This window comes from Marmota flaviventris, chromosome 7 (genome assembly GCF_047511675.1).
Source record: "Marmota flaviventris isolate mMarFla1 chromosome 7, mMarFla1.hap1, whole genome shotgun sequence".
Classification (NCBI taxonomy): domain Eukaryota; kingdom Metazoa; phylum Chordata; class Mammalia; order Rodentia; family Sciuridae; genus Marmota; species Marmota flaviventris.
Window position 1 is genome coordinate 43,307,732 of NC_092504.1, and position 17,143 is coordinate 43,324,874.

General features: G+C 37.2%; 1 protein-coding gene across 5 annotated transcripts in view; it reads right to left on the bottom strand.

The window, feature by feature from the left end:
• The window catches only part of Aasdh (aminoadipate-semialdehyde dehydrogenase), a 29,980-nt gene extending 13,958 nt beyond the window's left edge, over window positions 1–16,022 (bottom strand). Inside the window, exons 1-9 of one of the 5 annotated variants that reach the window (XM_071614304.1) lie at window positions 15,942–16,022; window positions 14,980–15,145; window positions 13,815–14,081; window positions 12,588–12,708; window positions 9,705–10,018; window positions 4,388–4,580; window positions 1,498–1,739; window positions 899–1,005; window positions 73–245 (exon numbers count right to left, since the gene is read on the bottom strand). In XM_071614304.1, the coding sequence (XP_071470405.1) occupies window positions 73–245; window positions 899–1,005; window positions 1,498–1,739; window positions 4,388–4,580; window positions 9,705–10,018; window positions 12,588–12,708; window positions 13,815–14,044 (1,380 nt within the window). In that variant the 5' untranslated portion in view covers window positions 14,045–14,081; window positions 14,980–15,145; window positions 15,942–16,022. Of the gene's footprint in view, window positions 1–72; window positions 246–898; window positions 1,006–1,497; window positions 1,740–4,387; window positions 4,581–6,290; window positions 6,367–9,704; window positions 10,019–12,587; window positions 12,709–13,814; window positions 14,082–14,979; window positions 15,146–15,810 lie in introns of those variants that run through there. The other 4 variants (XM_027938094.2, XM_071614305.1, XM_071614306.1 and 1 more) reach the window with 4 other exon arrangements.
• Window positions 16,023–17,143: the final 1,121 nt, after the last annotated feature.

A 17,143-nucleotide genomic window follows, 5' to 3' on the forward strand; every position in this document is an offset into this window, starting at 1 on the left:
ATAGAAAATTGGTGGTAATCACCTCCAATACCTACATGTATTAATAGATACTTAATATTTAAATAGCTATACCTGCTGCAGAAGCTCGATGTTAAGACGTTTACCATGGCGTTTGATCTGACTGTCCTTTCGACCCAAGAAAAACATCTCTCCATCTTTCACAGTCACAAAGTCTCCTGTGGCTCGCATTGTGCCAAGAGGTACTGTTATTTCATCATCAACAAAACACACTCTGTTTTTGCCACCTTCCAAAGATATAAACACCAATGTCATAAAAATGCATGGAAAATATATTTTAAAATCATAAACTTCACTACAACTTCAAACTCAATTACTAACACTCAAAATTTGAACATTTATATTAAAAGGGGGCTCACTTTTAAATGCTGCCAGATAAAATTAGACCTAACTTCAGGCCAGGTATGGTGGCGCACACCTGTAATCTCATTGGCTCAGGAGGCAGGAGGATCGGGAGTTTAGCAAATGCAAGGTGCTTAGCAACTCAGTGAGACCCTGTCTCTAAATAAAATACAAAATGGGGCTGGGAATGGGCCTCAGTGGTTGAGTGCCTGTGAGTTCAATCCCCAGTACCAAAAAAAAAAAAAAAAAAAAAAATAGACATAACAAGCTTATTTGTAAAAATGTTATTTTTAAAAATTCTATAATAATCATTAAATATTATTTTTTATATAACAGTCCAAGTTAGTTTCTAAATTAATTAGAGTATTAGACACTGTATATAATTATGGCAACATGAAATATTTCATGATTGAGAATGAGATTGAAAATTACAACTGAAAAGCACATTAGACATTATAAAAATCAAGAATAAGATAAACACATTAGTTGTTCTTCCTGAAAAAAAAAAATTATTGCCAATCAACAAATGTAAAAGAACCTAAAAATACTTGGCCACTGCCTTCTTGAATTGTGAATCCATTTGTATCTCTGACTTCAACTACAGTTCCAAGCAAAGGAAATCCCAGTTGTACAGGCAAATCACATCTAGGAAAAACAAACCCAAAGTAGATTTAAAATTTTACACTTGAAAAGAATATTTCCTAGTGTATTTAAATCATACTACACCAAATAAAGAAAAAAAGGAAGTTTATTATAAATCAAAGATTTCCAATAGGAAATGGTTAGGTGGAAATGTTGTCACGTATATTGTTCATTATAATTTAGTCACAAAAAGTTCTAGCAGGATCTCAGCACCAGTTATAATAAGGATTCCTAACTTAAAATAATAGGTAAATAGGGTTTCTAAAATTATTACTCCTGTGCCTATCAAAATACAGTTAGCAGGGGGTAGGCATATAGCTCAGGGGTAGAGTATATGCTTGGCATTCGAGGCCCTGGGTTCAATCACAAGCACCAACCAACCCCAAACCCAACCCCCCCCCAAAATTCAAAAACACCAACAACAAAAACCCTACTCATGGCACTAAAATCCTGAAAAAAACACAATTTCCTCTCTGGAATAATTAAAATCCTTACTTCAAAGTAGAGTTAAGAATCTTCTCTGGAATCCTATAAGTGGTCGCCCAACTTGATACCTCTGTGACACCATAAATGTTGAATATCTGTGTTTTATTGCCTTCTCCTCTCCAGCTTTTGAGAACAGTCAATGATGGGAATGCTTCCCCACCGAGGGCTAACACCCGAAGAGAAGTACTAGATGATAAAACAGTTGACTTAATAAGCTGAGATCCAAATCTTCTAAGCAATGTTGGCGTTGCCTGCAGATACATTAAAATAATTTCTTTCTGTCTACTCACTTCTTGAGAAGGTAAACACTGTAATAATTAATTCACAGCAATGCATTTGAAGTTCACAGCCATAAAATTATTGCTCATTGATTCATGGATCATTTTCTTCACTGTGTCCTCACATGATGGAGGGGCCAAGGGTCTCTCTTGGGCCTCTTTTTTTTTTTTGGTACCAGGGATTGAACCACTGAGCCACATCCCCAGCCCTATTTTTTGTACTTTATATTTAGAGATAGGGTCTCACTGAGTTGCTTAACGCCTTGGCATTGCTGAGGCTGGTTTTGAACTCTAGATCCTCTTGACTCAGCCTCCTGAGCTGCTGTGATTACTCTGTAAATACATATCAAATGGCAAATCATATTTAGAAAACGATTGATGTATGCATTATCTTTTTTTATGGGGACAGGGATTATGCTTTAGGAAAAAAGGTATGCAAAAATATTAGTTGTTTCATTATATAGTTTATAAGAAAAGATTTAAAGTTAAAATGATAAATGTGTTTATTAATTCTAGTAGTCTTCCCTTCTTCATCCTGATCCTACCCCTAGGATTTTCTATAAGATCATGTCATCTGTGTATGAAGAGTTTTATTTCCTCCTATCCAATGTAGATGACTTTAATTCTTTTCTTCTCCTTCTCCCTCTTCCTCCTTCTCTTCATTTTCTTTTTATCTTATTGTGTTGGCTAGAACCGCCAAAACAATGCTGAAAAGTGGTAAAAGCAAATACCTTTGCCTTGTTCTAAATCTTAAGATGAGAGCATTCAGAGTTTCATCAGCTGTAGTTTGGTTTTTGCGTGTGCGTGTGTGTGTGTGCGTGTGTGTGTGTGTGTGTGTGTGTTATTGGGAATTGGACTCCAGGCCTCTTGCTTGCTAGGCAGGTGCTCTACCACTGAGCTATGGCCCCAGTCCTAGTTGTTTTTTTAACAATAGATGCCCTTTATGATTTGAGAAGTTTCCTTCAATTCAAAGTTTGTTTAAAGATTTTTTTTTTTTTTTGGTGCTGGGGATTAAACTCAGGGGCACTCAACCACTGAGCCACATCCCAAGCCCTATTTTGTATTTTATTTAGAGACAGGGTCTCACTGAGTTGCTTAGCACCTTGCAGTTTCTGAGGCTGGCTTTGAACTTGCGATCCACCTACCTCAGCCTCCTGAGCTACTGGAATTACAGGCTCACCATACTTGGCTTGAAAAAATTTTTTAAAAATATATTTCCTTTTAATCATGGGTTTTAAATCTTGCCAAACACATTTTTTCTGCATTTATTAAGATAAGCATGTGCTTTTTTGTCCATTGCTCTTCATGTAATGTGTATCATCATACGTCAAATACATTTGAGATAAATTCTACTTGGTCAAATTTTTTAGAGGAAACACACTAGTCCAAAAAAATTCAAAATATTAAATTTTGTCTTTGGAGCAGAAATTATCATCCTTCTATCTTATTACACTAGATAAAAACATGATATGCTAAAATCCTAACATCCATGGAATAAAATTAGGAAGTAGCGCCTTTGGAAGGTGATTTGGCCACACAGGCAGAGCATTCATGAATGAAATATATGCTGACAAAAGAAGCCCAAGAAGGGCTGGGCACAGAATAATCACAGCAGCTCAGGAGGCTGAGACAGGAGGATCTAGAGTTCAAAACCAGCCTCAGCAAAGCCAAGGCGCTAAGCAACTCAGTGAGACCCTGTCTCTAAATATAAAGTACAAAAAATAGGGCTGGGGGATGTGGCTCAGTGTTTCAATCCCTGGCACCAAAAAAAAAAAAAAAGAGGCCCAAGAGAGACCCTTGGCCCTTCCATCATGTGAGGATCCAGTTAAGAAAATGATCCATGAATCAATGAGCAGGCCCTCACTTAAAACTCAATCTGCTGGGGCCTGATCCTGGGCTTCCCAGATCCCAAAACTATGATAAATAAATTTCTGTTATTTATAAGCTACCCAGTTTATGGTGTTTTGTTATAAAAATTCACATAATCTGAGACACATACATACCAGGAACTGTGCTATACCATTCTCATTTAATTTACATACCATATGAAATTAATATTTCTATTTATGGATTAAACACAGTTCCATAGCAGCTAAACTAAACACTTAAGATATCATGATATGTACATAATTTTGTTAATTCTCTCTTTAACCATTTACAACGTAATATCTTTAGGTTTGTGTACCATATACTTCCCAAGTACACATTTGAAAAGCATTTTAGAAGGCCAAACTTCAAAAATGTTTTTAGAGGTTATTGTAAATGCACTGATATAAAAATTTAAATTCCTAAGTCAATTATAATTTACTTATGTTAGCTTTTGATACACTTAAATTTTAAGATAGGAGATATCCCATAGCATGTCCGAAAGATCTGAATCAAATTCCTTTAGTTATTATATAGTAAGCACCAAATCCACAATAAAATAATTTTCTTAATAGAATTAACTGATTTTTAAATTTTTAAATAAACAAATGACATCATAAAGGGATAGTACTTGGTAATCTAACTTGATTATCATTAATCTATTGCAAAGAACTAAAGAAATATAAAATTTCCCCAAAACATCTAAAATATTAAATAATAAAAACCAAAACACTTCATTTGCTCCTAAAATGTACCTGCAGAACAGTCACTCTGTGATGGGAAAAGAGAACCTCAGCTAATTTTGATGAGAGCACTTTGACAGAAGGTGGTATGATAAGCAGAGAGGCACCACTTGATAGAGCCACAAACATTTCCACAACGGAAGGATCAAAGGTCAGAGGTGAAGCCAGAAACAAAACATCATCTTGCGTGATGTCAAAAAGTACCCTAAGGCAAAACAGAAGGTAGTCATAAGAATGTCTAACATTTTGTAAACACAGACTCTAAAAAAATATTTATGATGATTAAGTTTCTGAATGTTGTGCAATTTTATTCTTCCTTTAGATTAACAAAAATAGTGCTATTAATTCTGGAAATCCTTTTTATATAAGGATTAAAGTCAGTTTAAAGCAATATTCATTTTTTTATTAGATATATTTTATCATCAGTTATGGCTTTCTTTTTTGCTGATACCAAGAACTGAACCCAGGGGCACTTAACCAATGAGCCATATCCCTCACTGGCTTTGAACTTGGATCTTCCTGCCTCAGCCTTCCAAATTGCTGGGATTACAGGTGTGCGCCACTGCACCTGTCCTTATGATGGTTTTCTGATATATTAACTTGGATAGACAGAACTGTAGTTCCCAGAATTGCCTTTCTAGCATGCTTCTCCTTAGGGTGAGAGAGATGAAGAACAGCAGGGTGGCAGCTGCCACTTGGTAGCACACACACTCTTCCCCGTTATTCAATCAAACCCTAATCTAGGGCTGGGATTGTAGCTCAGTAGAAAAGCACTCGCCTAGCATGTGAGAGGTGCTGGGTTCGAACCTCCGCATGACATAAAAATAAACAAATAAAATAAAGGTATTGTGTCCAACTACAACTAAAAAAATATTTTAAAAAACCCTAATCTTGGCTGGGGTTGTGGCTCAGTGGTAGAGTGCATGCCTCGTATGCATGAGGCCCTGGGTTCTCAGCACCATATAAAAACAAATGAATAAAAAATAAATATATGTGTCCATGTACAATTAAAAAAATTTATATATAAAAAAAAACCTAATCGAATCGTGTATGTGTGTGTGTGTGTGTGTGTGTGTGTGTGTGTGTGGTGTGTATTGGGATTGATAGGTACTTTACCATTGAGATACATCCCATTTTTTATTTTTTCATTTTTCATTTTGTGATAGGTCTCACGAAGTTGCTGAGGCTGACTCTAAACTTGATATTCTCCTGCCCTAGCTTCTAAACCACTGGGATTACAGGTGTGCAACTGGCCTAATCTAAAAGCTTTAATCAGCCTCTTTTATCAATTAGGAGATTATGTTGAATTGGTTGGATATAATCAGTTGAGACCTTTATTAGAAGGGTGAGCCCTTTTCTGAAGAGCCCAGAGACACCATCTGGGTCTGCAATTAACTTCCTTCTGCCTGGGTTCTTTTCTGACTAGCCTGTTGTTAATCTGATGCCCCTGGGGTTCCAGCCTGCTCCTGATCATCCTTTCCTGACTGCCTGCCTATGGACTTTTGCCTACTCCCACAATTGTGTAGGCCAATTCCTTGTTTTAACCCTAATATATCCTCCTGGGTTTATTCTAGTAGAAATCATATTCTGAGATAGTTTTTTCAATGATGCTTAATAGAGACCCTTAACTCCCTTTCCCCACTATTTGGCATTTTCCTCACAGGATCTAAACAGAGAGTAGAACAAGAATATATGGTTAGGATATTATAGGGCATGGAAAGTCAGCATTGAACCTATGGCACAGAAAACCCACTGTATCTAAAAGCAGAGATAACCTGAAAACACATGAGCTTTGGGGGTATACCTCATATCTAAACCATAACAGATGTATTCAATATAAGAAAACCTGAAAAAAAGAAGAGATTTTGAAGGAGGAAAGAAGAAAAGGTGGAATGGAAGGAATGTTTGAACTTACTATTTGTGATACTGTGATGGTTGTCTAATACACTGGTTCTTAATTTTCCAACCACAATATGAAGCACATATGGTTGTATGAGGACACACTCAAGAGTCCTGAAGTTGTTATGTTATTTCTTTAAGCAGAAGACATTTGAGATTCAACAAATCAAGAAGAAACTTTCAGCCAGGCACAGTGGCACACACTTGTAATCCCAGCAGCTTGGGAGGCTAAGGCAGGAGGACCGAGAGTTCAAAGCCAGCCTCAGCAATGGCAAGGTGCTAAGCAACTCAGTGAGATCATGTCTCTAAATAAAATACAAAATAGGGCTGGGGATGTGGCTCAGTGGTCAAGTGCCCCATGAGTTCAACCCTGGTACCCCCCAAAAAAAGAGAAGAAACCTTCATGGAGCTTCCTTTTTCTGATTAAAAGCAGAAACTTCTGAGAAATGAGGCTGCAGTAAAACACCTCCTCAGGGTGACTTTTCCTCCTAGGAAGACCAAGGAAAAGCCTATCATAAATCCCTTCCCCCAGGGGAAGTTTTTGGCCATGAAGGAGACAGGAAGGCTCTTTCAACTCAGTATAGCATCATCACAATCTTTCTCATCTCCTGTTTGTGTTTCTGAACCTATTTGTCTTTACTTATTCTTCCTACAGAAGTCTTTTCTCCCCATCTCTTTTTACAACTAAAGTGTGTGTATATGTGTGTGTATATATATATATATATTTCTAATTTTAACCATTTATCAAGCTACATCTCCTGTTATTGTCTTTTATCAGTTTATTTTGAGGTCCCTAGACAGTGAGTATACTGGGGAAAAGAGAGGAAGTTTTCCCTCTCTTTCTTTGGGGTGCTGTAGATTGAATCAGGGCCTTGTGTGCAAAACACAAGCATTCCAAGATGTATCCACACCCCTTTTGTATTTCATTTTGGAATGGGTGACTATACCTGGGGTGCTCTACCACTGAGCTAAATTCCCAGTCCTTTTTGAGACAGGTCTTGCTAAATTATCCAGGTTGCCTTGAACCTCCAGTCCTCCTGCCTCAGGCTCCTATGTAATAGGATTATAGGCTTGCACCACCACACCTAGTGTTTCATCCCATTTTTTAATCCCCATTTTAAAACAGAGAAAACTAAAGTCCCAGGAGGTTAAGTAACATTTGCAAAGTCATATATATCATCTAATTCTTCTTCTTCTTCTTTTTTTGTATTGGGGGTTGAACTAAGTACTTTACCACTTAGTCAAGTCCCCAAGTCCCCAACCCTTTTTATTTTGAGACAGGGTCTAGCTAAATTTCTGAGTCTGGGCTTGGACTTACAACCCTCCTGCCTCAGACTCCCAAATTGCTAGGATTACAGGCAGGCACCAGAGTGCCCAGCTTTACATCAATTAGTAAATATCTTTTTAAAAAATACTTTAAAATTGTGCCTTCCTATTTTAACTTACTTGGCATTTATTATTAATTTAATAATGTGATACAGAAAAAATGTCTATCTAAAAATTTGGTTTAAAAATGTCAATGGAGGAGCCAGATGCAGTGGCATAGACCTGTAATCCCAGTGGCTCAGGAGGATGAGGCAGGAGGATTCTGAGTTCAAAGCCAGCCTCAACAAAAGTGAAGCACTAAACAACTCAGTGAGACCCTGTTTCTAATAATATATAAAATAGGGCAGGGGATGTGGCTCAGTGGTCGAGTGCCCCTGAGTTCAATCTCTGGTACCTTCCCCTGCCTCAAAAAAAAAAAATGTCAATGGAGGGCTGGAGATACAACTCATTTGATAGAGTGCTTGCCTTGCATGTTCAATCCCTGAGTTCAATCCCAGGCACCACAAATAAGTAATCAAAATAAAATATTAAAAAAAAGTTGGGGATATGGCTCAGTGGTTAAGCACCCCTGAATTCAATCCCCAATACAAAAAAATTTAAAAAAATTGACATATGGGTCTGGGGATAGCTCAGTGCTTGCCTTGGATGCACAGAGCCATGGGTTCCAACCCCTACACTACAAAAAAAAAAAAAAAAAAAAAGTCAATGGAGAAGAGAATTCAACATGAAAAAATAACAATTCTCTTCAAGATATGAAATTATAAAAATATTTAATAAAATTAATTAAACCAAAACTTAAAACGATATAGCTTAGTGAGTATCACTTCAAGGACTATATTAAAGATTACCAAACTAAAAGGGGCATGGTGTAGTGTGCCTGTGATCCCTGTGACCTAGGAGGCTGAAGCAAGAGTTCAAGGCCAGTCTCAGCAATTTAGCCAGGCCCAGCAATTTAGCCAGGCCCTCAGCAATTTATCAAGACCCTGTCTCCAAATAAACAATACAAAGGGCAGGGATATGGCTCAGCGTTATGCACCCCTGGGTTCTTAACCCTGGGTTCAACCCCCAGTACCAAAAAGAAAAAAATAAAAAGATTACCAACTCCAGAAGTAGAAGAGTAGGGGCATACCAAAAGAATAGAAAGAAATGTATTTTGTTTTTTACTGAGTTACCTTTTTAGATTGTGACATAAGGAATTTTAAATTTTCATTTCATTTCTGACTCAGTAATCAAACTTGGCTATTGTCCAATAAAATAAAACAGCTCCTTCAAAACTAAAATTCTTGCTGGACACAGGGTTGCACACCTGTGACCCCAGAAAACTGGGAAGTTGAGGTGAGAGGATTGAAAGTTCAAGCCCAGCCTGGGCAACTTAGCAAGACCTAAAGAGGGCTGGGAATGTAACTCAGTGGTATAGTGCAGCTGGGTTCAATTCCCAGTACTACAAAAGAAATATGAATTTCATAAGACACATATAATTTCATGTAATTATAAGTTTCATATAACTTTTTTTTTCTTTTTTGAAGCACTGGGAATTATTTCCTTTCTTGATTACCTACACCCTGCTGGTTCACTCTTCCTCCTCTACTTCTTTATTCACAAATTGAGAATCGCAACTTTAGTTAGTTCTTATCTTTTGGCCACATTATTAGCCAAACTCCAAAATACCACCATGGAGTAAATTTAATGAAATGCAAATCTTTTAATCATTCCTCATCATCTAATAGATTAAGTTCAAATTTCAAGTGGAAATTCTAAGCTCCTGCTCTCCCACACTTTCCTTAGTCCTGCCCAGACACATTCTAACAGGACAAACCCCTTCTTCCCATGCTTCTGCTGGTACCTCTGCCAGTAACATCTTTCAGCTCTTTTTATTAATAATTGGAGAAAAAAAAAAGCTTCTAAACATATCATTCCTTTGATTGGCCTGGATCAAAAGGTATACTTGTTGGCAGAGAGCTAAAGTTCAGATAGAGATGAGCAAAGCAAACACAATTACTTAGTACTATCCATTTAGAAACAAAACATACAAAGAATAAATACTTAAAAGTCCTTTTCTTTTTAAAACACAAGTTCTAAGAAGAATTCACATAACAGAACTTACCGAAAATGCTGAATATTTGGTAGGATACATGCGTGAGGCACTCTGACAATCTTTGGTGTCCCTGTAGTCCCCGATGTGTGCAGAACATAGGCTAAGCAATGCTTTAGTCTCACATCCATGTGTTCTTTTTCTTCAATGCTGTTCTCAGACGTCATGCTGTTTTTTCTTTTTTCTTTTGCACATTTCTCTTTTCTATCATTTAACTTCAAGTTAACATCAGCATTTTCCCAGTGCAGTCTGAAGAGTACCAGATCTTTGTGTTCTACTGTGACTGTATCATAGTTCAATAATGTTTCACGTAAAGATGTGAATTTCTATGTTGGATAGGGGACAAAGTTTATATTATTAATATGTTAAAAGGAATTTCTTATATAGAAGTAACATGAAATACTCATTTACTCATTCAATGTGGTTTTTGGGGGGAATGGGGTATTCACTATACAATACAGGGATAAAAAGACAAGAGACATCAAGAGTAAAGTGCTGTCCTTATTTTCAAACTCACCTTCAAAACAGACAAAAACCTGCAACTGCAATGCAGTTTGGCAAATGTAATAAAGACATGTTCTTGAAATGTTAACGGAGACAGAAAAGGTTAGACTGAACGCTGCATGGATGGTCACAAATTGCTCTACAGGTAATATCTGTATTCTAAGTAGCTATTCTCACTGGGCATGGTAGCACATGGCTGTAATCCCAGAGACATGGGAAGCTGAGGCAGAAGGATCACAAGTCCAAGATCAGCCTCAGAAATTTAGCAAGAGCCTCAGCAACTTAGCCAAACCCTGCTTTAAAATTGAAAAATTAAGGGCTGGGGCTGAGCTCAGTGGCAGAGAGCTTGCCTTACACATATGAAGCTCTGGGTTCAATCCTTAGCACCACATAAAAAAAATAAACAAATAAAAGTTCTGAAACAAAATTTTTAAAAGATGGTAAACACTCCTGGGTTTGATCCTCAGTAACACTGGGGGAAAAAAATAGATACCTTAAAGCTGGTCCTGAATTCCAAGCTACTCAGGAAGCTAAGGCAGATTGCAAATTTGAGGCCAGCCTTGGCAACTTAGCAAGACCCTATCTCAAAATAATTTTTAGGAATGGAGATACATACAGCTCAGTGGTAAAGCACCTCTGGATTTGATTTCCAGTACCACCCCCCCACACACACACACACACGAAAGAGAGAAGAAAATGGCTTGATATTAACAATTTTCATACCCAACCAACTCCTTCATAAAACTTTCACCAAGGTTAAGAAAAGTAAATAATCTATTCCCATTTCAGTTTTGCTTATTTACGTACAATAAAAAACCAATTTGAGGAAAAGAGAAAACTTTGGCCAGATTCTAATGTTTATTTTGAAAACACTTTTAAATATTAACCATGTTAACACTTCAGATCTCTTTCTAAGCATCTTATTCTAATACCCATGATTCTCTAGGAAGCCTCATTCATCTCAAGCGCTTGTTACTCCATATGAGTGTATGCATGCACACACATGTGCAACACACACACAATGCATTTTGGTTACTCCCAAATATAAATTGGTTCATATAGGAAATGGGTAAAAACAAGCTAAGTTGAATGTATCTTCTATAACATTCTTTTTTGGTAAAACAATTTTATAAGTAAGAAATAACACTGAAATATGAGCTGCTTCACACTGCTGAATATGTAATACTAATTCTTGTTTTTAAATCAATGTTTCTTAGCTACACTTTTGCTTGACAGACACTTAAAAATAAAAAATTATGAAGTTAATTTCCCAGAAAGGTTTGGTCTATGTGTCAATCTATTTTTCAAAATGTTAAGCTTGATTATAATTCTTTCATGTTTTGACCAATGTGCTTTCCATAAATAATCAAAGATCAAAATTTCAAGTATTAAAAAATTTTTCCAGGGCTGGGGATGTGGCTCAAGCAGTAGCGTGCTCGCCTGGCATGCGTGTGGCCCGGGTTCGATCCTCAGCACCACATATAAACAAAGATGTTGTGTCCGCCAATAACTAAAAAATAAATATTAAAAAAAAAAAGTTTTCCAGTATAGGAAATACATTGGAAACACAAAGAAAATCCTGAAAAATGCACAGATATCATAAGATCAGAGGATACTTTCATGCCATAGAGTAGTGGCTCTTAATGGAGAGCTAGGGGTGGAAGGTGCCAAGAACATTTGGCAATAAGGCAAAGTCTGGACATTTTTGATTGTCACAACTGGGAGGTGCTACTGGTATCTAGTGAGAGAAGGGCAAGAAATCTGTTAAACATTCAATAATACACAGGACACTTCCCACAATAAACAATTACTCCACCCAAACTGTCAATAAAACTGAGCCTGAGAAACTATGTGTAATGGTTTGGATATAAGGTGTCCCCCTAAAGTCCCTCCTGCATAAATGCAGGTATGTTCAGAAGTAAAATGATTAGATCAGCAGAACTGTAACCTAATCAGTGGATTGATCCATTTGATGGATTAATAATTTGAAAGGACTAACTGGGTGTTAACTGTAGGGTGGTGGGGTGGCTGGGGCATCCCTTGGGAATAATATATTGTCCCCTAGCTCCTTCTTCTCTCTCTATCCTTCCCAGCTGCTATGCAGTAAGCAGCTTTCCTTCACCTAACTTTTGGCCATGATGCTCTGCCTCACCTTGAACCCAGAGAGATAGAGTCACTGAATCACCAACTGAACCTCTGAAACTGTGAGCTCAAAATAAACCTTTCCACCTCTAAGTTGTTACTAACAGGTACCGGTCACAGCAACTGAAAATCTGACTAATTCACCATGCTGGAGTTAGAAAATTCAAAAATTAAGATGGGAGAGGAGGAAATTCTTAAATTCAAAGATAAATATAACATCAAAAAAGCAATTTAAACACATAGACTTACATTAATCTGCTTTTTTTCAACAAGAATATACTTTAGATTACATTTTTTCATAAAATGCGTTGACAATGATGGTGGTGAATCTGGATCAATAGGAGCATAAGCGGCAGGAACCTGGAGAATTCTAAAGAAGCGAGTAGAGTCAGATACAATGTCTACAAAATATAATCCTCCTTTTAGCATTTCTATCTTTCTATGTACATTACTATTTACCAAAAATTCCCAGTGTTTTCATGGACAGATCTTTGGTTAATTTATCTTGCTCTTAATGACTATCTGAGTATTATAAGATTTTATATTAAATTCTTACCATGTAATATAAAGAAATACAAGATTTTTAAAACATTAATGTATTATAGCATAATATCCTTGACTAACTGGACACTACTAAAATACCAAAAAAGTAGCAAAACCTATTTTCTTTTTCTGTCTACGCAGACAGGTATAAAAGAAGCTAAACATCCACATCCAACTTATTAGTATGCAGATTATGCATACTTCACCTAAATTAGGATACCTTAAGGGGAAAAAAAAAACCCACCTTTAAATTTCTGTATATAGCAATATTATATAAACAAGATCAAACATCATTTAGTCATATTAAGTAAAAATACTCTTGAGGTACACTTGGGAGACACTAGATCTTCACATATAGTAAATTCTCAATAAACCTTTGTCAATGAGTAAATTTTGAAGCATTTTTTACTTTATAATTATATAATTAATCTAAGATATATACTATGGGATGAATATTGACTTTAATTAGTTGGCTGCATTTATTTACTGCAGGGTCCTAAAACAGAAATCACAAAAAGATAACATCCTAGAACAATTTAACTGATTAAACACTTTATAATCATTTGTTTAAATAGGCGTTTTTTGTTTTGTTTTGCTTTGTTTTATTTTTTTGTACTGGGGATTGAACCCAGGGCCTAGAGCTTGCTAGGCAAGCATTCTACCATTCAGTTACATCCCCATCCTTGTATTTGAGACCAACTGGTTTTGAACTTGTGATTCTCCTGCCTCAGCGTCCTGAGTTGCTACAATTACAGGCCAGCACCACTGTACTTGGCTTCATATCTCAATTTTAATAGACATTCTCCATTATTTTCATTCATTCACTGAATACAGTAGTAAATAAAACAGTAACTTGCAATATACTCTTGTACTAAAAACTTTCAATTAGCTTAGAGTAAGTTATTGCTAATTAATAGCAATGAAAAATATTACCCTAAAATCCAAGAGGGTAAGTTTATTCCAGGTTGGCAGTACAGACCAATTTCACGAATTCCTTCAAAGTCACAGTGTAATAGCAGGAAATCTGATAGTTCTGAAGCAGCATTAATCACAGTCTTGTAGGTATAATAAACTGGAGGCTGGTTGTTGCATTCATCAAAACAAACAGCTATTTTGTCCAAATAAAGAGAAGCAGCCTGATGTACCAATTCCTGAAGAGTCATTTCATTTAAGTTTATCCAAATATTGGTGCAGAGGACTCTAGCCATACACAAAAATATTAGGGTGAAAGGGAGCTTTAGGAATTTAGTCCAAGGAGAGGGAAAACCTCATAAAAATAACTATCAAAATACATAACTGTAGCACCTGTGAATATAAGAAATGTTTATAGTATCTTTATAGCAACGAGGTTAAAAATTAACTTGATATAGCCAAACTAGAACTAAGTTAGAGCCTTAAAAAAATTGAAGGATGTAACATATACAGAAATGAGAATGAAAAAGATATGTAGACTTCTTTCTCAACTGACCACAATATAAAAAGGAAATATATTTGAAAACTAACCAGTAAGCACCACACACTTTATTTTTTTTTCCTTTTTCTTCAGTTACTGCTACAGATTGATGAAGCTGTGTAACACATGAATACCAAACTGCCTACACTGTATAATATATCATACTGAGGCATTCTTACAAAATTTAGTCTAGGTGCAAAATATGCATTTTCCCACCTTGAATGCAAAAATACATCCAACAGTTAATTTCCCACGTGATAACAACCTGATTAACTACATTAAACTCCTCAGAATTATATCAAAGTAACAGCAGAATTATAAAATAAATTCTTTTTTTTTAGTTGTAGTTGGACTTCATACCTTTATTTTATTTATTTATTTTTATGTGGTGCTGTGGATCAAACCCAGTGCTTCACACTTGCTAGGCAAGCACTCTACCACTGAGCCACAACCCCAGACCCTAAAATCTTAAAAAATAAAATGCACTTAAAAATATTTTTAGTTGTAGATGGACAAAATAACTTTTTATTTTTTTACATAGTGCTGAGGATCATATTCAGTGCCTCATACATGCTAGGAAAGTGCTCTATCACTAAGCCACCACCCCAGTCCCTAATATGCCATTTTAAAATTGTAACAACTCACCACAGGTATCAATATAATAATATGTTTTTCTATGGTTAATTTCCAGTTTTCCAGTGGGAAAATCCAATCTTGTCCCAGTTTTTCATTTTCATTCATTAATTTGTAAATATATAATTTCTCCAATAAAGAGCACTCTACTTATTAGCTGTCCAGACATTTCTGGGTCCTTATAAGAAAAGCAACAACAAAAATATGGTAAGCAGATTTTACATATAACGGGTATCAAGTTTAAGTTATTTGCTATTTTACAACTTACAGGCCGTTAGTCATCAGAGGTATTAAAACTGTCAACAATAGCATGTGCAAAACTCTGGATTCAATCCCCAGCACACCACAAAAACAACAAAGAGAAAGAAGAGTGTTAAATAAGGACTCTTTCTAGGTTATTGGGTATTTTAAAGATGAGTAAGTAATTTTTCCTTATCCACCTGCGTCTTCAGTATGTAACTACGTTTAACAATAACGCACTTTACAGCTTTCAAAACAGTTTTTTCATTTGTGCTCCATAATCACATTAGGAAGTGGCAGGCAAAGCAAGTTTATTTCTTTTTTCGGGGGGGGGGGGGGGGGGAGCGATTGCGGGGCAAGGGTTACTGACTGAGCCCAGGGGCGCTTTACCATTGAGCTACACCTCCAGCTCTTTTTAAAACTTTATTCATTTATTTTAAATTTTGAGACAGGGACTTGCTAAATTGCTGAGGCTGACCTCATACTTCCAAATAAACTACGCCTGTAATCCTACAGCCTCCTGAGTCGCTGGGATTACAGGCGTATTAACTTCCACTTAATGAAGTGACTCGGAAGATCACACAGGTCACGTTTAATCCGCACCTTACCAGCCCATCAAACCCCACCAACTCAAAGCCTAGGAGAGGTTCTGCGGCTGAGCAAACCTGTGCGGGGGATCGCCATCCATCCCGCCCGGCTCAAAAAACCCTGCCCGACACCCCGCAGCGACTCACTGGGACGGTCCCCCAGGGCGGTCAGACGGACCCGGAACTTTTCCCAACAGCCCACGCGGGACACTCCTCGCTGAGACACAGCAGTTACCCAGCAGCCGTAAAGCTACACCGTCGTGCCGCACTTCAAGTAAATCTTCCGTGTCGCTGGTTGACGTCACGCCGGCGACCCCGGATGGTAGCGCAGCTCTGCCTGGCCCCTTCCGTAAGCTCTGTTTCTCCCCTTCCGAAACCAGTGGCGAAAAGCCGAGACGACTTCGTGAGTTCTTGCTAACGATTCTCGGCCTAGGCGCTGAGTCGAGTCACGCTGGATCTCGGACAGGGATTGCAAGGACTTTGGAGTGATCAGTGTAAAATCTCACCCTTTCCTACTTGCCAAGAAAACCCTGGACAAGAGTCTTGAATTTTGACGCCCTGTCTCCTCATTCATAAAGGGGGGATAAAAATGTCTCCTAAGGCTATAAAGAAGAAATCTTTGTGAAATATGATAATGATTGGTTTTCATTCACTCGACATTTTCTGAGAACTTTGCCCAAGACTGATGGGGACAGTGACTGCAGTGGCGAAACCTACAAGCAAAGTCCCTTTCATGATGAAATTGACGTTTTAAGAAATCTGCAACTTTTAATAGGATCCGTAAAGAAAACAAAGCAGTTCTGAGGTGAAGTGAATTCCCTAAGCCCTGAGTACAATAACTGTGGTGTCTGTGAAATAGAACTTTCAAACTTCCTCATGCTGAAGACAAGCGCCGAGGAAGCTTAAACTAATATTCTTAGGCTGGCTAAGCACAACCTAGAGCTTGTTTCTATAATCTATATAGAATCTATAATCTATATCCATCCTAATCTTTGTTTCTATAAATTGTAACCATTCTGTAGGACCAGTGGAGAAACATGGTAGTTGCTTCTCCTCGTTTTGATTAAACTGCATAAAATCATTTTTTCTTTTACATCCTTTGCTTACAGCTTAGGCCGGTAGGTAGCATAATCCAGCCAGCCAGGATCCAGGCCAGGCGGAGTCTCTTGCTTGGCTGCAGGTAACACTTGTTAAGTTGTTGTATGGTAGCAGAGAGGAGAGAATCAGGCTTCTGTTTCGTTTTCTTTTCAGGAGTAGAGGTGAGAGCAGCTCAGCACCTACAGTACCTGAAAACGCCTAGAATGGATATGTCCTTAGTTGTTGATGACAGGCAAGCTGTGACATGTTTT